Source organism: Oryzias melastigma, linkage group LG21 (assembly GCF_002922805.2).
Source record: "Oryzias melastigma strain HK-1 linkage group LG21, ASM292280v2, whole genome shotgun sequence".
Classification (NCBI taxonomy): domain Eukaryota; kingdom Metazoa; phylum Chordata; class Actinopteri; order Beloniformes; family Adrianichthyidae; genus Oryzias; species Oryzias melastigma.
Genome location: NC_050532.1, coordinates 7,456,987 through 7,480,613, shown reverse-complemented (window position 1 = coordinate 7,480,613; position 23,627 = coordinate 7,456,987). Strand labels below are relative to the sequence as shown.

At 36.3% G+C, this 23,627-nt stretch overlaps 2 protein-coding genes across 5 annotated transcripts in view; one reads left to right on the top strand and one right to left on the bottom strand.

Moving 5' to 3' along the window:
- The first annotated feature begins 27 nt into the window (after positions 1-27).
- Positions 28-7,955, top strand: hspbap1 (hspb associated protein 1). Of its 3 annotated transcripts, none has more exons than XM_036209559.1 (8): positions 28-161; positions 1,480-1,691; positions 2,246-2,424; positions 2,983-3,119; positions 3,918-4,089; positions 4,880-4,963; positions 5,229-5,339; positions 7,195-7,955. In XM_036209559.1, the coding sequence occupies exons 2-8, from the start codon at positions 1,496-1,498 to the stop codon at positions 7,726-7,728; spliced, it is 1,413 nt and encodes a 470-aa protein (XP_036065452.1). In that variant the 5' UTR covers positions 28-161; positions 1,480-1,495; the 3' UTR covers positions 7,729-7,955. The 3 variants fall into 3 exon arrangements, with proteins under 3 accessions (XP_036065452.1, XP_036065451.1, XP_024142132.1); XM_036209558.1 differs by having other exon boundaries at positions 28-274; XM_024286364.2 differs by having other exon boundaries at positions 28-274; positions 1,477-1,691.
- A 173-nt stretch (positions 7,956-8,128) lies between these two features.
- slc15a2 (solute carrier family 15 member 2) overlaps positions 8,129-23,627 on the bottom strand; it is a 19,464-nt gene continuing 3,965 nt past the window's right edge. For both annotated transcript variants that reach the window (XM_024286360.2, XM_024286358.2), the window contains exons 4-23: positions 22,826-22,967; positions 22,540-22,632; positions 22,174-22,273; positions 21,606-21,696; positions 21,461-21,538; positions 20,545-20,627; positions 20,371-20,454; positions 20,174-20,263; positions 17,239-17,283; positions 16,968-17,003; positions 14,850-14,938; positions 12,812-12,893; positions 12,496-12,621; positions 11,463-11,627; positions 11,343-11,389; positions 11,114-11,221; positions 10,789-10,888; positions 10,557-10,700; positions 9,350-9,454; positions 8,129-9,076 (exon numbers count right to left, since the gene is read on the bottom strand). In XM_024286360.2, the coding sequence (XP_024142128.1) occupies positions 8,879-9,076; positions 9,350-9,454; positions 10,557-10,700; positions 10,789-10,888; positions 11,114-11,221; positions 11,343-11,389; positions 11,463-11,627; positions 12,496-12,621; positions 12,812-12,893; positions 14,850-14,938; positions 16,968-17,003; positions 17,239-17,283; positions 20,174-20,263; positions 20,371-20,454; positions 20,545-20,627; positions 21,461-21,538; positions 21,606-21,696; positions 22,174-22,273; positions 22,540-22,632; positions 22,826-22,967 (2,006 nt within the window). In that variant the 3' untranslated portion in view covers positions 8,129-8,878. The remainder of the gene's footprint in view (positions 9,077-9,349; positions 9,455-10,556; positions 10,701-10,788; positions 10,889-11,113; positions 11,222-11,342; positions 11,390-11,462; positions 11,628-12,495; positions 12,622-12,811; positions 12,894-14,849; positions 14,939-16,967; positions 17,004-17,238; positions 17,284-20,173; positions 20,264-20,370; positions 20,455-20,544; positions 20,628-21,460; positions 21,539-21,605; positions 21,697-22,173; positions 22,274-22,539; positions 22,633-22,825; positions 22,968-23,627) is intronic.

The window sequence follows — 23,627 nt, the reverse complement described above, 5'->3', positions numbered from 1 at the left end:
AAATCACTGCTTCAGGCACGAGGAAACTGCTCTTCTTCAGACGCCATTTTGGTTCTTCTTGTGCGTTGGTTTGAATTGGGTTTTTCAAGCTGCTCTGAACCAAAATGAGACAGTTTCACAGCGTAATGCTACAAATGTAAATCGATTCCGGATCGAGTCATGTGAGTTTTGTTTATATCGGAAACAGACTCAGCTGCACGTGTTGCGTGCTTGTAAACCACAAGGCTAAATTGAACTAGCTTCACGGAGATAGTTTTGTTTGGGAACTGTATAGGTAAGTCCGCGTTTACAAGCACAAAGAAGCTAAATGCTGTGAAAGATATGTTTTGTAAACAAAGAAGTAAAAGAGTACCATCGATTTAAAAATCACTCACATTAATATCTAAGTCGTTTTATTCTTCCTCAGTTACAGTAATGCATGTTTGCTCATATTGGCTCGTAAATGTCTTGAGACTTATTTTGAAAACAGTCGTTTTTGACTTCGTTGTGGACATAGGTTAAAAACAAATTGGAACGATTTTAGTTGCACATAATTACTTGTTTACACTTGTATAGTCTGTAAAGATCGTAGAACGGAAGTTAGATAAATAAAAACTGCAGCTTATAGCTGCACGATTTGTTTGACCTAAAAAATGTAAGATACATGTTGCAAATCTATTCGAATTTTTATGCCAAACATTAATATTTACAATATTTTAATTTATATTAGTGTCGTTTCTTCTTCTCCCCTAATATCGTTTAATGTCCCAAGTGTTTTTGCACGCATTAAATTAAATTAAACGGCATTCTGAAAGTATAACTTTTATTTTATTTTGAGTGCCAGTCTGTTGAATTAAAGTATTGTTTTTTTTTTGTTGTTGATACAATACAGTCCCTTAAAGACTAAATATTTGTCATTGATCCACAAATAAATTGTAACAGTATATATATATGTAACAGTATATATATATATATATATATATATATATATATTTAATGCCTCATAAATTTATAACACGACAAAGGGTGATCTTATATATTGAGTAAGCAGAACTAGCTTTAGGAATCAAACTCTTTCAGATAAGACGGACAACAAAAAGACATTTTGACCTGGCATAATTCCAAAGTAAAATGTCTTTTTATCCTGCAAAGTCTACTGAAAGTGTTCTTTTTAGTAGACAATTCAAAAATACAGGGTGGAAGCAGTCTAAATAACTGGCGTTAGTTTTTCTATTTGTCAAAGATCTATATTGGTCCGTAAGAACCCATAGTGACATCAGTGTAATGGAAAAAAACATCAGAAATATTTTGTGTGGCCCACTTGATCTCTCAAATATTCCACATAATGTTAATTTAAAGAAAAACTGATATAGATTTTTGAGGATTACTGATTAAAAGGCTTTGTTTTTGCAGCTTGTCACGGCTGATCTATGATTGTAAATTAATCAATCCTTTACCTTGTTTTATCATCTATCTCTTCATTATTCATTCCGTCAGCAGTGCTCCCCTGCAGATCATGGCAGCTACGACCACAGTCAAACCCTTCACCTCTGAAGAGGCCAGGAGAATTCTGCATCACTTGCAACAGCCTGCCGTCTTTCTGAACATGACGTGCGATTGGCCCGTCCTCCTGTGGACAGCAGAGCATCTCTCAAGTCGCCTTGGTGACCGACTCGTCAGATTTAGACTCGGAAGAAAACAGAAGACAAACGGTAGGAGATAATACAAATCTTTTGTTATTAATCATCTGAAAGTCTGTCCTAATGTTTTTAAATAACTGTTGTTGCAAGTGTCAAAGTAAGAGGAATTTTTGTAAACTATCAGCTGATAAAATAGCTCACAAATGGCATAACTTTAGCCCAGATTGGACAGTTGTCACCATGTTTTATCTCATGACTTCAGCTTCTCTGGTGGCTTCTGTTTTTTATTCATAGTGTTTATTCGTTGTACCTGACGAGATTTTTACCACAGTGTGTTGAATTTAAAGAAGATTTAAACTTGTGCTGACAAGCTACATCAATTAAAAAAAACTGTGTAATCATAATTGTAAGACCAATGAAAATGACTAATATATTGGAGTAGGACTTTAAAGTATCAATGGATTACAAATAATATATATATATATATGTATAAATATATTTTTTTTATTAGAAAAAATAACTTTTTGATGTATATTTTTCTGGTAAAACAAATTTATTTATATAAAATAATCAACTACAATGTTCTCTTGATTTGTCAAAAATATTGTCTGTTTTTATCTCCTCAGCTCCTCTGTTTGAGACCCAGTGCTCCTATGTGCAGGCCCAGATGGCTCAGTTTCTCAGCTGGACTCAGGGTCAAGGTGATGTGGGGCCTTTCTCCAAGTACCCCTATTCAGAGTACTGGGCCTATGCTGACTACAAATACATCGCCATGCTGTTTGAAGACCAGCCTGGTATGTTTGAGGTAATCTTCCCACTTTGGTGCACGTTAATCCCATTATGTAAGAACTTTATAATGTAAAAAGCCCAGATTACTTTGGAGTTACTCCACCTGGGCTGGGTGTGTGCAGCAAAGGTGAGGAAGGGTGGAGAAGAAGAAGCAGAACATCAGGCCTCAAATTCTGGAGTTGTCTATTCCTGCTTTACAGGACAAACTTGTCCAGCATTTTTTCCCTCACAAACTCCAATGTATATTAATACCATCTACATATTGTGTGAATGCCTTTTATGATGTGGAATGTTTGCTTCCCTCCTCCCTTTTAGTGTTGTGACATGAGGGATTTTGCAAAATGGTCTGGTATCCATGGTGATCTATGAAGAAAGCAGTTTTGGTCAGCTCAACTGTATAATTAACTCACAGAAGATGGCAGTCTCATCTTTGAGTTCTCTGTAGAGTTGTCACAGTTAAAAACATTTTTTTTTATCATTCCAGTGTCTTTGAAAATATAAATAGATACAAAACTCATTTTAAGGTGGCATTGAAAAGCTATTAACAGGAATTCATCTTGTAAACTTTTTTTAGGATGTAAAGTGGTCCGACTTTGGCTTTGAGGGCCGAAATGGAAGAGACAGCACTGTCTGGATCGGTACCAATGGAGCCAACACTCCCTGCCACATGGACACTTACGGCTGCAACCTGGTTCTACAGGTTCAGGGACGGTATGAGGCCCGTTAGTTTTTCTGTAAAGATAAACCAAATGGTTTTTGTTTTCAACTCCTGTCAGTGTCTGATTTAAAAAATATGTTCTCACTTTTTTAATTGGGTTTTATCTTTTTTTTTTTTTTTTGTGCCACTCTCTCATGAATTTGAATGAAAACACTTCAAATAAGGCTTTTCACAGCAATCATTAGGTTACATTTGAGCTAGATTAGATTCATTATAAATCATCTGTGTTTTTAGGTGAAACTTTTCAGCCTCTAATTCGATTTATTCTTTTAGAATTCTGAGTTTTAAAGAAATTGATCACCACCTTTATAGAGAAAAACCCGATTTGTCCTTCTGCTCTGGAGAAGAAAGGTGTGGGGGCATGAATATGGGGCACCAACAATCAACAACAGAAAGAGAAGAGGCAGCCCCTAATTTGTTCTACGTTATCTTTTTTTCCTCTCTCGGTGATTGAGTTTGAGATCCCTTTTTATTTCATATTGATCCAAAAATGGGGTGAATTGTTGCTGAAACTGTCTTTTGACACAGCAGGTGTAGAAACGTACGACTGTCCTGAGTGATGCCTTAACCTTTCAAGAGATTAAAAAAAGACTTTCTTGATTGTTACGAAAATAGTAACTTTTAAGATCAATCAACCAGCAAAAATGTTCCTTAGGTGCAAAACTTTTTTTTTTAATGCCAATTTTTAAACATTTCTAAGAAAACAATCAACTTTATTTAAATAAATCTAAGACAGAAAGGTCTCCTTTGACTTATAAATCAATTTGAACCTTTCTTTTCCGTGCTCACAGGAAGCGGTGGCATCTCTTTCCTCCCGAGGACACTCCAAACCTTTACCCGACGAGGATCCCCTACGAAGAGTCCAGCGTCTTCAGCTCAGTTAATGTTCAGAGTCCAGATCTGAAGAAGTTTCCTGCATTTCAAGCTGCTCAGGCTCACATCGTCACGCTGCAGCCTGGACAGGTCAGAACTTTAGTCATTTGGTTTCTATGGGCAATTCCCCTGCATCAAAACTAGATCCCCTATTGACTCTTTTTCAAGGAGGCAGCATCCATAAGGCTGCACCCTGGGAAAAGTCTTAATTTAATGTTTAAACGGCTGAATATTTCCTGCTGTAGACCCACACCACAGCTTTGTGTCAAGAGTTGCAGCTTCTTTCAATACAATTGAACTTGTTACATTTACAATAAAACAAAACCTGTAAGTTTTTTACATATTTTTTTTAATCTTTAGTGGTAAGTTTGTTGTGAAACATCAGTTCTGTTTCTGTCTAGAAACTGGAGGATGTCCTATCAGGAACAGCAACAACAGTTTAATCATGCACATTGTTGTAAATGGTTTAAAATCGTTTCAAGTATTATTGTAGTAAATATTGGTCCTTGCTAATTTTTTACTCTTTATTATGACATTTTATCTTGTCTCTATAGACTTTTTCATAGAAATTATATATTTTTATTCTGCAGCATCTGCTTACATGGTTGAAGGTTTAGTTTATATCCGGTCCACAATATTTTTTTCTGCTTATATAATCATTCTGTTTACCATTCATAAATGTAAACAGAGGTTAATAAACGACTTCTGATTGATTGAAGAGAAGTCAGACCACTGTGTGACCCTTTAAAACATAGGAGACAAATTGATGAGTAAACCTATGTAGTTTCTTTTGTTTAACTTTTTGTAGATTTGGGGAACAAAAGTTAAAGGATTGAGTTGTTCTGTACCTAATTCTAAGTTGTTATTTGTTTCTCCACAGGTGCTTTATGTTCCCAGACACTGGTGGCACTATGTGGAGTCGGTAGATCCTGTCACTGTCAGCGTCAACACCTGGATTGAGCTGGTTAGCAAACACTTCCATCGATCCCAGATTACGGTTTCTTTCAAATCTGATGATATGATGCTAATAAATCTCCCATCATTCCAGTGGTCTGTTATGCCATTTTTACCAAACATTAAATAAACCTGTCATTTTCTAGGACATAGTCTCTGCAGGGCGGCAAGAGTTCATTAGAAATTCACCTCTGAGTTGTGGGTGGGACTACTGGTGTGGAGCAACCCCACCCCCGTTCCCATTGCCTCTAACTGAGCTCTCTGTTTCTGTGCAGGAAGTGGACGACTTCGCCAGAGTCAGTGAAGCAGTGACCAAGATGGTCGTTTGGTCTATCAAAACTGCTGAGAGTGACGACAACAATGACAGCTGGCTCAACCCCACAGAGGTAACATGACTGCAGGGTCCAAATCATCAAACTCCTATTGTTACTCTCTGGGGACGTCATCCTTCAGCGGAAAACACGAGGAGCATATAGGGAGGAAATGAGCAGCCTCACCTCAAGTGTTTGTCTTGTCGGTTTGACAATCTTAACAAAATTATAAAAATGTGTAGGAAAATGAAGGAAGGAACTCGCAGCTTCACAATATAAAAACGTTTTTTTCTTCTTTTCTTTTTAAGAGTAAAACATGTTTTTATCCCACCTACTGATAAAAAACATTAAATATTTTGTGGAGTCGTGCATGCTGCATCAACAAGACCAAATGTTCATCAATATGTACCATAGTGTCTGTTTAACCATTACTGTCAGCAGGTGGCAGAGTTGGAGCTTTAGTTCACTACATTTGAGTTCACTGGTTCTCCAAAGAAGCAGTGAAATCTCCTGTTTGCAGCTAAAACAGCCTGAACAAGTGAAATCGTTGCTCTGATGTTACAGGATTTCTACACATTACTGTTAGAATGGTTAAACATATGAACCAAATAAGATGAAAACATTTACTTTTTTTAAATTGACTTTTTTGATGAACTTTTAAATGAATTGTTTGTGACTCCACAAAAAGGCAAAGCATTAAAAAAATCCTTATTAAAAACTGATTTAGTTAAAATAAAAAAAAACTGCTTCTAATTAACCATTATTTTAAACACACCTGAAAAAAAAATTAACCTTTTTAAAGAACTAAAACCTATAGAGATGCTGTTGGATACTCAAGTAAATAAACTTTTATAGAGAAAAAAAGTATAATTAAGGAATAGTATATACTGGATTTTTTTTCTTTTTTTAGTGTTTGAGATTTAATAGTAATTTTGAAAATTATATTCAGTTCAAACCTTCAGGATTTTTTTTATTTCATCAAGTGATTTTTAATTTATCAAGTAAGAATATCAAAAATAAAACTAACAAAAATCATTTATTGCAGGACAGTGATTATCACTCTCGCCTCACAAAACAGGAACAGATGATTTTAAATCTTTAAAAAAGGCTAAATGCAAACCTCAAAATCCATGTATCAATTGTCTATTTTAAAAAAGGCCACGTTCCCTTTATTCTTTTGAAACCGATTATGTCCTACCAATATGATGATATTTGAGGTTCAGTCACTTATTTTAAAGCTAAATTAAATATAAACCTTTAGAAATATACTTTATAGAACCAATATTCTCTAAGCTTTTTGTCTCTCGTCGATTTTCTGTAAATTTGTTGCAAATACAACCAGTGTTCATTGAAACCTGGGTTTGAGGTTAAAGACCCACTCTGAGGAAAATTGTGTTTTTAACATGTTCTTTTAGATTTATTCTGATGACGGAGGACATGTATAAAGAAAATTAATCTTAAAATGGTATTTCTTTATTCAAATCATTGTGAATCAGGAGTAGACAGAAACAATGCAGTTGTAGGTGTAACGTCGAAGTGATCATGGCAAGCCCCAGGCTCCCTGCTCCACTCCATTCAGATACATCCATGCATGAGGGGCTGTAAGCTAGAGGGAGAGAGTGGAAACAAAGGGATGATGGGAAGTGGGGGCAGGCTGGTAATGGTCCTGCTTGCAACTTAGACGCAAATATCTAATGAACTACTGCCACTTTGCAGAATCTATGTCCTAAGAAACGACATGTTTTTTTTGGCCAAATATGACATAATCTTAATTAAAAGACCACTGACAACGTTTTTACAATAGATCAGAGGATGATCGGAGTGGTTCCTTAATCCTTCCTTGCCTCTTTTCTAGAAGTAATTGTGATTTTTTTTTTTTTTTATAGAAGTTTCTATTTTGAAATCTTAATATTGTTTTTTGCATTTGCAGGAGGGAAGTGCATCCCACAGTGAGAACTTGCAGTATCTGAACCTCGCAGTGGCAGCATGCGCTCAGAGACCGAAGGGTCTCTGCCACGCCGAAACGAGCTCACACATCAGAGACGCTCATCCAGTCAAGCGGGACTCAAGCGGACAATTGAAAAGCAGCGACTCGGATAAAAATCCCCCCAGCTTTAGTGTTCCTTTTGGGCCACACCTCACAGCTGTGTGCTGTCAACAAGAAACACCCGAGGAGGATGATGGGATCAGCTCTTCCAGGAACAATGTTTCCACCTCTCAAAACCATTATGCTCCGAGCTCAGAGGGATCACTGGCTACTTCTGCTGCTTTTGAACAGGAAAAACACACATGTGGCACTGGGTTAGCTCCATGTGAATGTGCAGCGGGAACGTCAAAAAACTCCCCAGAGGAGTCTAAACGTCCAACAATATCCACCAATGACCTATTAGCCTGCCTGGTGCATCCAGAGATCATCACCCGTGTGACGGAGCTTCTTCTGGAAAGGCACAAAAATCACCTTTAATGCTCCCCTGAGGAAATTCCGTCCTGCCCAGTTCCAATCCAACTAAATGTGCCTTACAGTTCTTTTCTAGGTCCACATTCTACCGCAGATGTCTGAAGCCCAAACCATGAACCGCTGCTTCTACTGTTGCTGTTAGTCTACTAATCCTGTTGGGAGCACCAAGAACTAGAAAAATGATCTCTTCAATCAAGTCTGTATGCTAATAAAGCGAGAAATTGCAGATATCATTTTAGTGAAGTGTGCTTTTGTTTCCTGTTATTCAGTGAGGACTATCACCAGTCAACTTCATTTTACAACCCAGGAACAAAAATACAAGGATTACTTCTCAGTGTGTGCAGAGTTCTTCTAGTTTGAAGGTTCTAGGTGGTATTGTAACCAAAAGAAAATGAGTAAAAGAAAATCAAATCCCAGTCACATTTTATTTACATACATTTACAAGGTTTGTTTATGCGTCTCAAACTGAAAGCTTTAATTGTTTACATGTATTTTCAAATTAAAAGCACATGGTCTCATTTTTCATCACATTTCTGCCCAAAACAAGTGTTCCAGTCCACCACCAGATGGAGTCAGAATAAAAGTTGAGAACTTTTTTTTTTGTTTGTTTTGTTTTTTGAGTTTTTAAAAAAACATCTTGACAACTGAAAATGTGTTGTTATTCTGGAAATGTGAACCAAACAGTTGCTAAAATCAGTTTCTCCAATTTCTCAAAGGAAACATTTTTTTTCACATCTTTAGATTTTCTTGTGCTTTTCTTTTACAAATCTGCTCTCAAACTGTTCATCTGGATGTTGCACCAAAACTTCATTAAAATATGCTTCAGATTTATTTAGTCAGATGCTGCTTCAATAGTCTGTGATTACAATTTTACCTCAGAAAAAGACAACATACAGCACATCATCAAATATGAATGTAATTACTGTAAAATGATGAATCCAAAAACAATCTTTTAAACCTCTTTTGTGCGTGCTGTCCTTCAGACATTTGTTTAAATCTTAGCAAAAAATAAATGTCACTGAATGCATTTCTGAGAGAAATACTGAATTTCAAACGACAGGAATGGTCTAGCAGTCATGTCACATCAGGTTTTTGAAGAATAATACCATAGCAAAAAGGAGACAAATTAAAACAAAGGTGCTTATGAGTAAAAAAATTACATTCTGGTGCTCTTTGCACTTTTGTTCAGCTTCATGCTAATCTTCTTCTCGTCAGTCTCATCTTCCTCCTTGGAGTCCTCCAGGTTAATCTTGTCCATGCCTTCTGGGTCAACGTACTTGTAGAAAATGGACATGATGGAGAATATGATGCAGACGCCCAGCAGGAGGCCGGCGAACAGCACAAACTCTTTCCACTGAGAAAAGATAAAAGATTCTCGCTTAGACCTGCTGCACGCAGAAAAATGCAAGACGATATCCCTTAAAGCCTCTTATTTTGTCTTGCAAGAAAAATAATCTTGTCAAAGTTTTTCAGTCGCAAAACAATCTCAGTTTGAGAAAAAAAATATTAAAAATGAACCCTATTGGCATATACTTTTGCCTACTTACAGAAGAGTCGCCAATGAGCAAATCATTTTGGACTTGTTTCTAAGGTCTCTGTTTTGCATTGCAGAAATGAATAGATATACCTGCTCCAGCCCCGCCCCCTCCGCCACAATCAGCACTATCACATTCCCAAATGCAACGGTGAGCAGCCAGCCGGCCTGCAGGACTGACTTCATGTTGGATGGAGCCTGGAGGAAAAAAAAATACTGTTTCAGAAATATAAAATCGATCCTGAGGCTTTGAATGCATAAAAAGAATTTTTGAACATCTTGCTGACTGAAAGAAATGCTTTCACTAAACTAGGGTTAAAACTTCCTCAAAGTCACCCAATGTTGACCTTATTTAGGTATTTAGGTATATTTATTCCTTTTTTTTTGGCAAGCCATTTACTGCCCAGAATTTACTGCAACCCTAAATTCCAGATCTACAAAGCCCCATTATAACATGTAAAATATACATTTTATTTATGTTTTCTGCAGCAGTTAAGCAATTTATTTGTAAAATATAACTTTTAAATATTAACAATAATTGAATCATTAAAGTTTTATATTTTTCTGTATAAAAATATTTTACTTTAGATTACAGTACATATAAATTCCTTTCAAAATAAAATAAATCTTGTCTCAAAAAAGATCCTCATGCTGCAGCAGATTTACTTGAATTATGGTAAACATACAAGAAAGTCAAGCATTTTTTTATCATTATGACTTTGGCGCACCTTTATTCTTTTTATCATTTAACTACTGAATACAAACAACGTGTGTGTAGAATTAAATAAAAAAATATACATGAAAATGCATTTATATAGTTTAAGCACTTTACCTCTTAACCTCAACTAGACACTGTTGTGTATCAGAATATAATATTTACTTCAATTTAAACTTATTACTATTTTATCTAGCATGTTTGAATTTATGAAGAGTGGAAAAACTCACAAGACATCTTGATTTTAGTGTAATGTCAGCAGTGGCATAAAAAAAGTAATTTATTAATATTAAAGCACCTCACTTTAAAAAAACTAAACATAAATAACAAAATCTAAATAATCTATTATTTATTTAAAGCACCAGTATTTTTCTTCAAAGTCAAAGAGCCACAATAGTGATAGGTTCCCTGTAGACCCCTGGTCTGGAATAATGTGGTTACACAAGTAAAGTTAAGGTGACTAAAGGTGTTAAACTCCTAAACAAAAAGAAAAGTGAAGTTTTTTCTTCCCATATGTAATCATTTTTTTAAATTACAGTAGCGATGATAGACTTATTGAATAATTAGTAGTAAATCCTGCCAAACCTGTGAGTAGGAGAACTCCAGGCCTGTGATGGAGAACATGACTTCTCCAGCCGTTAGAAGGACGTACTGAGGGACCTGCCAGGCAATGTGCACGCTGTTGGCTTTCACATCCTCCATCTTTTCAGCCACAATTTTACCTGATTCCTGTCAAAGCACACAAAGACGAGTCCCTAGCTTTCAAAACCTGTTCATGTGTTATCAGTGACACTAAAAGGCATAAGAGGCTTCAAACCTTCATGAGTATGAAGGTGTAAGAGGCTCCAAAGTCCAGCAGGCCCAGGTTGAGATCAGGACAGTCCTCCGACTGCAGGTCACAGGGGACTGATGGGTATCTGAACGGAAAATGCAGACAATGATAATATGCTATATTCATCGCTGTGAAGGTATGACACATTTACATGTGAATATATTTTAATATTATTTGTTATAGTTGCTAATTAAAAAAAATGGCTGAAAAACGTATTTTCTATAACAAAAAATCAGATTTGTGCTTGAAATATTTCCTTAGATTTGGGTTTGAAGAGTCACAAACGTCTCCTTTCTCCAGCTGGACTCACTCTCTTCGATCCACAGTGTCATTGGAAGACATTCTGTAACCAGGGGGGGCGTAGAAGTTCACCTCCCCAATAGTGATGTTCATGGCTTCCTGCAGAGTGCTGAAGAACCTGATTGAGGAAAAGCAGGAGAACTCGTGAAGTACCTTCAAGTCTTCGTGCTAGAACAGCCGTGTCACAGAGATATGAGCATCAGGGGCTTATTTTACCGCTAAGAAGAAACACATTTTACCGCACAAAAGGCTTTCCATCTGTATTTTTCTGTATGTTGTCCTCCACCTTTAAGAAAGAGACGTCATTTATTAGATTTAGTTGTGACTCAGGTTCTGTTTATCACTTTAGGACTACTTACCACCATGCACTGAAGTAGAGTGTCAACTTTGTATATGATGAGACTGTGAGCCTTCTGTTCTTCAAATGTCTCCTGGCAAACCACCTTCGATCCAGAGAAGCTAACTTCAATGTTTAGATCGGTCCTGGAGGTCTCCAGTTCAAGCATCTCATATTTAGGAGGGTCCTAACACACAGAGACAGAGTCAGTCTTTCCAAAATGTCATCAATAAATCTTATTATAGTTACTATTTTAGGTTAAAGTTCAATCAGGTGTCACACATAGTTCTCTGCATTTGACCCATCCCCTGAGGGAGTGGCGAGCTGCAGACACAGTGGTTTAACCCCAATCCAACCCCTTAAAGTCTTCCTATGACAATTTTTGATAAAAATAAAAAGAAATGGCTTTTTTTAGAACTCCGTGCCTCTGAAAGCCCAACTTTTGCAAAAAAAAAAGAAACATCTGAAGTTTTTTTCTTTAATCCTGATTCAAAACTCACCTGTTAAAACTACTATTATCTCAATCTGACATTTTCTTTCACCACTTTTTGCTGTTTTATTACTATCCTTACTATGCTTTTATTTGTATTTATAAATTGATTCAGCTTGTCCAGCAGAACAATTTTTCATCATATTTGTAGTCTGACTCAGTTCCCATCATCATCAGGGAGGCAGGACAATATCACCGAAGACTCAAAGACGTCTGTCTGATATCTTTTACTAATTTACACCTGATCTGAACTGATACGCCCTGATAGCCTGATATCAAGAAAGATTTAACTCTGGCCAAAATACTGATAGGTTATCTAATTTGGCTATGGTGATGAAGGTGTTTAAGGACAACATTTTTGTTTCTTTATTTATCCAGAATCTTTATCTAAATAGACACAAACAGACAGATGGGTGTGGAAGCTCTAAACTACTTTAGTGTTTATGCTTTGATCACGTCCCCTTTCTGCTTCCTAGTTTCAAGGCCTGCTTTGTTTTACTTTTCAAGCATTGTTATTTTTACATGTTTGATGGTGAGTGGTGCGATGTTTTTATCTTGATGTTACCTGAAGGTATGCAAAGGTGTCTGGAAATATTTCATTATTAGGGATTTTCACGCTGATGTCTCCTTGTACTAAGTTGACGACCTGCAGGAGACATTTTCCTGCAGGTGCTGGATCCACCACTGTTTTCTGAAGACAAAAGGAAAGGAAATATTATGTTTTTTTAAAGGGATCCATCCATCCATCCATCCAAGTAATTTCAAAAATTAAAAATATGCTCTTGATTTAGGGTCATCCATCAGAATCTGTCTATGGTTCTAAGCAAAATGATAATAAAAAAATTAATAAAACAAAACAGAAAGTCGGTTGTCATGCATACCACAACATTTATCTCCACCAGCGTGGCTGCTACAAAAGCGAGCGCTGCAAAAATCATCCCGGTGGCCATTTTCCTCAGAGGCCTGCAGCAGAGAGGGGAATGATCAGATTGACACTTAAAAAACTTCTAAAAATAATAATAAACTTCTTTTATATTGGTGAGAAATAATATCCAATAGAATAAGTGCAACATATGTAGACCCCAAAGTACAGATTTAGTACAAGTCACAACAGCCTAAAGTTACTGATTTGGGGAAAGATTTATTTTTACTTTATAAGCTCAATAAAGGTTGTGCAAGGCTTTACATTGCTATGGTACTAAATGACAATTTCCCTGTTTGATCCGTGACTATAATACATTTTACATATTTGGATCCCATACCATTATGCATCCACCACCTTGTTTTACAGTTTTGTTTGTTTTTTTGTCTCCCCTCAATCTAGTTACTAATCATTCTAATGCAAAACAAGCCTGAATCTAATTGTGAGCACATTTGATAAAACTTTCTCTGCATCTCTTGGGATTATATGGGGATTTTGAATCCAAAAATGAGAGCAAACTTCACTGCCTCATTAAATTGATACAGATAACAGAAGACAACTCCCCACTGCTATCTCATGAAAGTCCCTGATCTTGATCTTTATCGTGTCAGAAGATGAGCTTTCTAAAGAACATTTAGATAATTTATCTTGTGATATTTTTACAGTAAAGCCCTGGCCTCTATAAAAAAAAAAATAAAAAATGAGTTGACACATTTTGTCGCATTGTGTTTTCAGCTTAAGTTCTAATTACTAAATAAAAAAAGTTAATCTAATTTACACTTTTTAATTGATTACACAAAAATGATTTTTTTTTGTAACTGTTGTTATTTTTTTTTTCAAACCTGGTCTTTATATGTGTGGCTAGGTAATATACATTGTTTTTGAATAAAAAAAAATCAAAACAGTTACTAAGAGGTATTTTAACAGATGTGTATTATACAAAAATAAACTAGTGCTCTGTTTAATATTTATTTTGCATTTTTAAAAAATATTTCTGTATTTGCAAGTAAAAATCTTACAGAGACTTGAACATGACAAACAAAATGTACACAAATTTGTACACACAAGTTAGCATTTTATGCAAACAGGTTAGTATTTTTTTGCGCACTAATTAGCTTTTTGTCCAACAGATTAACATTTTTATCCAAACACGCTAATATTTTAGGCAAAAAAATATTTTGTACAAAAATGTTTGTAGGTATTATGTGCAAAAAAAAATACAATTTTGTGCAAGTTAGTACTTTGTGCAAAAAAGTTAGCATGTACTGTATTTTGTTTCAAATAAGTATTCTGTGCAAAAAGTTAGCATTTTGTGTGCAAAAGTTAGTATTATGCACAAAAAGTTAGCATTTTATGCAAAAAAGTTAGTAGATATTTTGTGCAAGCAAGTTACTATTTTGTGCAAAAAAATAGCAGGTATTTTGTGCAAACAAGTTAGTATTTTGTGTGCAGAAATTATCATTGTCTGCAAAAAAGTTAGTGTTTTGTTTACTCAAGTTAGTACTTTGTGCAAACAAGTTAGTATTTTGTCAGCACTAGTTAGCATTTTCTGAAAAAAAGATAGTATTTTATGTACACAAGTTAGCATTTTTTGCAAACAAGTTAGTATTTTGTGTTCAGTAGCTAGCATTTGATGTGCCAAGTAATAATAAGAAGTGAAGGAATAATGGACACCTTGTAAGTGCTTTGAGCGTATTGTTCAAGCACAATGTAAATCTAAAAATCTATTATTATTATTATTATTATTATTAATGTTATCAAATTGGCAAAACTTTGTCCAATAAGTCTCCAAAGAACTCTCATGTACCTTCTTTAATCCCGACTATTTACTTGTACACACAAAATGCTAATTTGTGGCCACAAAATAGCAATTAGAGCCCATAAAATGCTACTTTGAGACATTAACATTTCTTTTGTCATATCTAGAGCTCCATAAAAGCTGAATGCATTTTTCTACGTTCTCAGAATCACATTTGTTTGTGTTCAAAACAACTCACGTGATTTTGATTTTGCAAAGCCCAACGAGTGGATATATGATGAGGTCAAAGATGGGCACAAAGAGAAGAATCAGCAGAGCATTCAGCATCTGGACGGCAGAGAGGAAGAAATCATCCTTAAAATGGCTCCATAAAAGCCATAATGAAAATAAAATCATAAAGGTTAGAGATGCACACGAGGAAAATGTTTCATATTTAAAACACAGATTGTAAAAAGAAAAAGATGGTGAAATTGCAGCGATAAGCAGTCATAAAAGTGTTCACATGAGAATGACAGTCACTTAACCCAGTCAAATGAGTCCTCTTTAGCGCAAAGTTTTATCCAACATGTACTGAATGACAAACGTGGAACACTCCATGTATTGATGATCTGGTTTATATGATATTTTCTTTCAGTATTAAGCTTTATAGCTTAAGTATTTTGACAGTGGCTCACAGAATTCATAATTAGGACGACAGAGAAAGGCTTCGAGTTTTATTGAAACCCAAGGCGACGTCACAACATGCCACTCTTTTTTATAGACAGCTGGTTTAGAAGTAACACTTTTACAGACTAGTCAATCATCAACATTTTTCAGTTCTGTCTTCGAAGTGTTTACTGGTAATGACATAATTAAAGTTTATAAGCTTAAAAGGCACAGAGATAGGCAGCATCTTGGGACACTAATCAATTACTTTTATTTCAATATTTTTTTTGCATAATGCATTTATTTTTGTACGCGTGCATCCTCAGAGTGAATTAAGATTGTTTGGTTTGTTAGGATAACCTGTTTGATGTTGCTATTCCCAGATTGGATACTTTGGCCTTTCCTCCCACACGGGCTCGTATAAAAAAGGCATCAGGGAGTTCTTAGTGTTTTTATGACAGGAAAATAAGGGACATCGTCAGCCGGAGGAGCAGGACAAAGAGTAAATAACAGTTGTGATGTCTGTTTCAAAGACACAAACCTGCTGGTTTATAATCCGGTCAGGCTGTAAGCAGTCGCTAGAACCCGGTAGAGTGGATTTCATGATGGAAAATATCCCAATCCAGACCTTTGGTGATGATTTTTTTTGGTTTTCACTCATGTAATATTCCCAAAAAATATAGTTAGTGTTCACTGCACTCACTGATGACGTGAGAGGTGGAGGACGGTCGGCCATTAAGGCTCCAACGAGTTTCCGTTGCTAATTGCTTTGATAATCTCACTCAAGATGAAAGCTCGACACGTTTCCACCAAACGCCACTTGTTCACCACATATGGGGAACACATGGTGTTTACTTCCTGTTGATGTTTTTTAATTGTTGTTTATTGCTTTGAAAGATGAAAAAAAGTGTAACAGTGGCTTCATTATTAGTGGTTTTCTTCTTTCTGTTTCCCCTTTTTTATTTAAGAAAAGTTGTGTTCTTTTGATTTGTGGGAAATGAATAAATAAACAAATCTTATGGGAAATCCATCCCATCCCTACTTGCTCTGATTGCTCTCTTTTGAATGCAATAACATAAATCCTGTCCCAACGATGTCACTAACCCAATGTATGGATGGATGGATGGATTTTCTCTCATAAGTTCATAGTTCTTGGTTTACTTTGCTCATCAAGCTTTCTGTATGATGACTACCCTGATGAAGAGAGGAGCTACTATCTGTATTTCATCGTTCCATCCATCCGAGTCATTTCTTTTAAAGTCATCGAGATGCTGGAGCCTATCCCTTTAATCTTAGGTGAAGGCGGGATACAGCCCAGAAAGTTTGGCTGTCCATCACAAGACAACAGAGAGACACAAATACTCAAAAACTAAGGTATGCAGGACGACATCATGTAAACTACAAACAGAAAGAACCCAGCTGGGATTCGAACCTCTGCCTTTTGAGGTAAAATGTGAGTGCTAACCACTACACCACAGTACAATCCTTATTTTATTGTTTCCGGCTTAAATCAATGAGAATGAACATGTATTCTATTCTAGTTCTGGTCAAATATTGTAAAACTCAAAACATTTACAGTTGTTATTGATAGGAAGACCTTTTAAAAAAAAAAAAAAAAAAACAAGGAGAGAAATGGATCGGAATAAGGATTAAAAATAACTATGGCTTTTTTTTATTTTACAAACAATCCCGCAAAAAAAAGTAGAAATACCTGCATTTGGTCAGGCTTAATATTGAAGGAATCTCCCTGCAACAAAACAGAACATTAGTATCAACTAAAGTTAGCAACTAAAATCAAAGAAATAAAGATTGATTCATTGCAAAAACAAATATAGATTACAGAGAAAATCTTACAAAGTACAAATCAACTGTAAAGGAAAGTTGGTGCAATCAGATTAAACCCATTCACTAATATCAAATGAAAATATGCTCTCAGCATTTATGATGTTGCCACCATTACTCTCAAACAAGGAATTTCTTACAAATGCCATGTTCATCCGTGTGGCTTGAAGAGTCCAGCGAGAACCCTGCAATAAAAAAATACTTATTGTTAATGTGAAGTCACTCTGAGGTTATAAATTCCTATAACCTTAGCAGGAGGCCTTCCTAACCACATTCTCTACTGAATTATTTTCAGAAGATAAGAAACAATTTGTTAGAAATATTTCAGGGTTTTGTTTGCCTAGAATTGGGGTTTTCAAAATAAAGTTCAGGAATGATGAATCAGGATTGCAGAGGGTTGCAGGATATATTTTAGTTAAATATATCCCATTGGTTCTAAGGGTATTATTTTAAACTCTACATAGAAGCAATTTGTTAATACAATAATTACTCAAACAACAGTCATTTTTTAAGCAACTACTTTTTGATTCCACATTGTAATAGTATTCTAATTAAGTGGCTACTTGATCAACTCTGGTCTAATACGACTGAGGCTGTAATTCTGGATTTTAAACTTTTAATTTGTATTTTCTGCCTGTTTCCTTTCATATTTTGTGTTTGAGTTGGAGGTTTTCTGTCTTTCTTTTCTTCTGCTGTCTTTCTTTGCAGATTTGTGTTTTACTGTCCAAAGCATCTGACAGAGCAAGGATCTCCAGGGTAGCATTGAAATTCCAACCATCTTCTGCTGTAAACATCCTTCCAGCTGACAGCAACAGAGATGACGATTCTTTGGGGCTGGTCCTTGTAATACCTGGTTATTTTAGTGTATCTGTATTTTCCACACTGGATTATAAGCCACATTGTCAAAGAATGGTCCGTCTTAGAACTTTTGTCATATATTTATAAGGCTCACTGAACTATAAGGTGCATTAGTCAGAGATAAGTTTGTCAGTCAGAGTTTATTCACTGCATTCACAGTAATTCTAGAACTTGTTTGTAACATGATACATGCTAGCTGTGTTAGTAGCATTAGCTGTGTTAGAGAATTCACAATTTCTGTAATTCCCAACTTTGTTTGCAACACGAAAAACAGACTGATACCACAAAAAAAGACGTTACTGCGACTACACTAACTGCCAACCAAGTTAGTAAGACATTAAAAAAAAAAAAAAAACACAGGTCAAAAAAACACTGCTACACGTTAGCCGTGTTAGCCTATTTACAGTAACACCCAACCTTTTTGTAACTTGTAAAAAAAAACAGTCTGACATTTTGTACCTCTAAAATTACTTCAAAATTGGTAAACACAACCAGAATTAATCCACATTTAGGATGCTCTGAATTATTGTTTTTTGAAAAAAATGTGCTTTTGTGTATACATTAAAAAAACTATTTTTCTGTAAATAAATCCCAGTTTACTTTTATTTATATGATCTTTGTAAGAGTTTTTTAGTTTATAGGGCATTTATTTAGCTTTTATTTCTTTTATTTGATATCTTTTTGCAATCTCAGACTGGGATGTGAAAGGTCTGAACGCTCCAGTACGCTCTATTGATGTTCTTTAATATATAAAAAAAAAAACAAAAAAACTTGGAAGGCCTTTCTTTCACTTGAATTGTTGAATTGAAATTGCAGCCAAAAAACAAAAAAAAACCTGGATATTGTGTCATTTAAAAGTTGCATAAATCCTGCTTGTCAATTAAATTAAATAGACAGGTGTGTCCAGACATTTGACTGGTAGAATATGCCTCAAAAGTTGCTTTCTGATGCGTTTACTTTCATTATTACAACTTCATAATGCAATACCACATGGAGTCAGTTTAGTTATTTTCCATTTGTAAAACGGTAATTAGGTTTGCAGAAATTAGGTCAACATCCCTGCTTCTCCCCTTCATGACTATGTCCAGCACAACAGAGTCTCAAAGTGTTGTGGCTGCAGCTTTTCTGTCAAATATTTGTGTGTGGATTTTAGTATAAGTAAACTACCTTTATTGACTCTTCCCTCTTTATAGAGGGAAGAGTCTGGTTTGCTATGTTTGGCATTTATGGTTCTTATACAGCACTCACATATGCCATGGGAGTCAAGCCCAGAGGTCATTAGCAGGACTTGACATGTGCCGCAGAGTGTTGTAACAGCTTGGAAGTCAGCCTTTGTTGTAAAGCTCTGATTTTTTTCAGGCTCACAGCACACGTCAAAAAAGATTTTAACTTTTGATAAGCTAAAGATTTTTTTGTGCCTTTTATATTAGTGGACAAGTTCAAAAATGTGTTGAAACTTAACACAATTTTCAATAAAATAAAGATTTGTTTTTAGAACTTCTTTGATTCTTGCCTTTAATATAATTCGATACATTTCTATCTTACATAAGTAAATAAAAGTACTGTTTTTATCCACGAATATAGACAACCCCCGTCCCCGTCTCACCCCTCACCCCCCGCAGCTGAAGAAGATCTGTTGCAGATCCATACTCCTGATGGTGATTATCCTCTTTTTCAGCATATCAAGATTTTTTTCAGCCACTTCTAAGTCAGCTGATTCCATTTCTCCATGCAGGGACATTGAGAGAGGAGGGGGTTAAACGCGACTGTCCCTCCACGCTCCGGATGGGGCTCCGTTGTGTGGAGATACACCTCAGCACCGCAGCACCACCTTCAGACGCAAAAGTTTCATACAAGCGGCTTGAATCCTGTATGATCCATTTTCAAATGGTTGACACTTTGAATGAAAAGGGATCCATAAGTCACTACCAAATCTGAGTCCCTGATTGGTCAAAGTTGGTTTAACTTTTAAAGGGTATTCAATGGACGTACGTTTTGTTGTTAGTTGTAGAAACTTCTGTAGCAATTCATGAATGGGAAAGATTTGAATGCAGAATCCTAAAATGTGCAGTTTCGCACGTTTTTATCGACTTTTAATCAAAAGTGACAGCTTGAACATGCATACCTGAGGGCAGTGTGTAACTTAATACCATGATCTCTGACTGGCACCAGAATCATGAACAATGCACTGAGACAAAGAGTTTTTGGCTTGTATACCTGTTGGTCAAACAGAGCCCAGAACATTGGTAAAGGAATGTAGAGAATCAGAACCCGCAGAACCATCTTAATTTCCTGAATCAAACGCTTCTGTAAGGACACAAACAAACAAACAAAACTGAAGAAGATGAAATCAACTTTCCTCATACAATCACAAGCACAAATGTTGGGATGAACATGTTCAGTGTTGCTGATACCGAGTACTTTTCCTCGGCCCAGTCCAACCAGTGCTTCCTTTTTGGCTCCTGCTTTGAATTTCGCCAGCGGTTTTTGATTGCAAACTATAAAAAATGAAAACAAGGACAGAATAATTATCTATAATTGTGTTTTTTTTCTATGTATATATAGGGAGAAAGTGAGGGATTACTCACTCCAATACACTTGCAGACTTGCAACAGGATGTTTCCCTGAGGCGGATTCCTCTTGTACAAACTGCTGCCGGCAATGAACACAACTGTGAAGGGATTCAGACTTAGAGCGTTAATCACCGTCCGAAAAATGCATTTTAGCTTACTATAAACAGACTTTACAACTCAACCACTAAAATCTGTACTCGTTTCACCCCCCCACGACTCCCATGTGTGACCTCGCCTGTTTGTTTTTACAGTAAGCAGCCATTCAGGCATGAACCTCACAATGATCGGGGGGAGCCGGGACACAGAGGTAGAAAAACGTATGCTGTCGGGATTTATGTGTCAGGGGGGAAAAGCCAGCAGTAAAAACAGCCTCAGTGTGGAGAGCATTGACAGAACACAAGCTTAGGTGGAATTCAATTTAAAACTATCTTTCTCAAAAAAGAATTTATAATTGGCTTCCATCTTTTCCAAATATCACAACTAAGTTTCCCAACTTTAGGTTTCCACATTTTCTAATTCATCATTAGATAAACTCCGCCCCACTTCCCTTGGGGTGTTAAAGAACCACTTCAATGTTAATTGTATTTTTGGTGTATTTAACATATTCTTGTGGCATTTTTCTGATTATGGAAGACACATATTAAGAAAATTAAGCTAAAATGTGCATTTCTGAGTATTTCTTTATTCAAATCCTTGTGAATTGGGAGCACTACGGAAGTGGGAGAGCATCTAAGCAAAAGGATGTTGGGAAACGGAAATCCTTACTCCACGCCAACTGTGACAACTTAGAGGAGAAATTCTAATGAACTAATGCTGCTCTGCAAAAACTATGTCCTAGAAAATTACACAAGTTTATTGACTGTTAATTATTAAAAGACAACTTTGGGGCTTCAAATGAATGTGGAAAACATTTAACGGGAAAAAAACTCACCTAAAGCCACGATCATCAAAGCTGCAGGAACACCGAAGGCCAAAGCGTAGCAGTCCCCACCAAAACACTGCACGTCACCTGCACACGCACACAGTTATGTAGCAGCTCTTTCAGCTCGGCTTCAACTCCTGCTGCACAAACTCACCTCTGAGCACAGGTGTGATCAACGTGGACAAGAGGCTCCCAGCATTGATGGACATGTAGAAGATGGAGAAGAACTTCTGCCGCTCGCTAACCTGAAGAGCAAAAATATCATCAGGAAATCGATTTATCGTCAAAGTTTCTGATCTGCTAATACATAATGGAACTGCTCTTCTGATATTTATTTTGTTGATTTGACTTATATCTCAACTTGTGTATGTTAGAATTTGTATGTTCGGTTAAAAGTGGTAGTTGTTTAAAAATCTCATCATGCTTCATACAGTATTTGATAAGAAGAAAGGCACTCTTTTGTAGACTACGAAAATAAAATGATCTGTTTAAACACTTTAGCAATTTAAGTCAAAATGTTTTTTTCTCAAATCTGAGAAAATGTAAAGTTTTTATTTTAATAATATAAGAATTTATTGCATTTTAACCTAAGTACACATTAAAATTATATGTATATTTAAACTTTTTAATCCTTTAAATGACAGATTAAGTGCTCCGTGTATAAGGTGAACTGTACAAACCAAAATTCCTGGCACTGGAGAGTAAAAAAATAAGATGCTCACATGCTCCTCATCGAACTGATCTCCTCCAAACGCTGCCACGCAAGGCTTGATCCCTCCTGTGCCGATAGCTATGAGTATCAAGCCTACCATAGACAGAGCTCTAAACATAATAGACAGAAGTTCTTACTCAAATTTTGACAAATGAATACATTTCTTATTTTACAGTAATAAAGTTACAATGAAAGTGAGTTTTGATCTATTAGAAAAATGTCTTGATTCCTTCAAACTCTCGATCATTCTTTAGCTAAAATCATACAGTAGTTTTAACATTATAATGAAAATGTCATTGCATATGTATCTCTATCTGCAGATCTATGCTGCCATAGTGCCTCTCAGAACAAGTTGGATCTATTCCACAGGACTCACATGTGCACGTCTGTGTTTCCCACAGTGGGAATGGCTCCCACTGACTTGACCACATGGCCGATCACATAGACAATGGACAGGTAGATGATGGTCCTGTCAGAGAAGTAAACAGTCATTAGTTGCATCCACGGCTGCACTTTTCCAATCCTTCTGGATCTCTGTGTGGTCGGAGAGATTTTTACATTTGACCACAACGCAGGAAAACCTGGCATGACTAAAGCTCCAGAGGAATGCAAAGAAACTCACAACTGAAGCACACACAAATACCAACAGTGTTCATTCTTACTTAAATTTTCCCAGCCAGGAGTCGGCGATGAGGGCTCCGAGGATTGGCGTGAAGTAGCAGAGGCTGCTGAAGGCATGATAGATAGCAGTGGAGAGGTCTTTGTCCCATTTCAGATACGTGACGAAATAGAGCGTCAGCAGTGCTGTGGACAACCACGACAGGACAAGGCTGTTACCCAAACTGTAACGTCATAAACAAACTAAATACACTGACAGTATATGAGAAATGGACTGAGTGACAAGGGCTAGGGAGAAGGGAAGAATTCGGATTGGGCATTGGTGTGTTATATTTCCATCCGGGCACAAACCACAATTGTTAATTTCTCCTCCATGATTGATTTTCAAAGGGTTGGTACTTTATTGAATTAAAGGGGATACCATTCAACACGTGAACGTGAGAGTTTAGCCCAAAACGCACATTCACACATAGACTTTTCACTGGCAGTGGTTGCTTGATTAAGCATTGCTGAGGGCGGTGTGAACACAGCTTGAGTCAAAATGTGATGTCTCTACCCTCGTGCCACTGCAGCTGCACGTGCCAATGACAGTATAAGTCATGAACACAGCAGTTCATAATGGAGATCTTTTTTTTCTCCACTTTGGCTGGTTACATAACCAAAAACAGATAGAATAGGTTAAACCAAAACAGTCAATGCTAGTGCTAAGAATGTGTGAAACAGAAATGTTTTATAGTTTATAACAGGTTACAGTATGTTTATTTCTGTTGTAAATGTGGACTTTTTCTACATTGGAAGTAAATGATTGGCTTGTGTAACACGCAGCCAAGCAGTAACTTGGTGACC

Coding starts and splice junctions, on each gene's coding strand:
- hspbap1 (XM_036209559.1), top strand. CDS start 1,496: ATGGCAGCTACGACCACAGTCAAACCCTTCACCTCTGAAGAGGCCAGG. Junction 2,425..2,982: donor ACCAGCCTGGTATGTTTGAG/GTAATCTTCCCA, acceptor AACTTTTTTTAG/GATGTAAAGTGGTCCGACTT. Junction 4,090..4,879: donor TCACGCTGCAGCCTGGACAG/GTCAGAACTTTA, acceptor GTTTCTCCACAG/GTGCTTTATGTTCCCAGACA.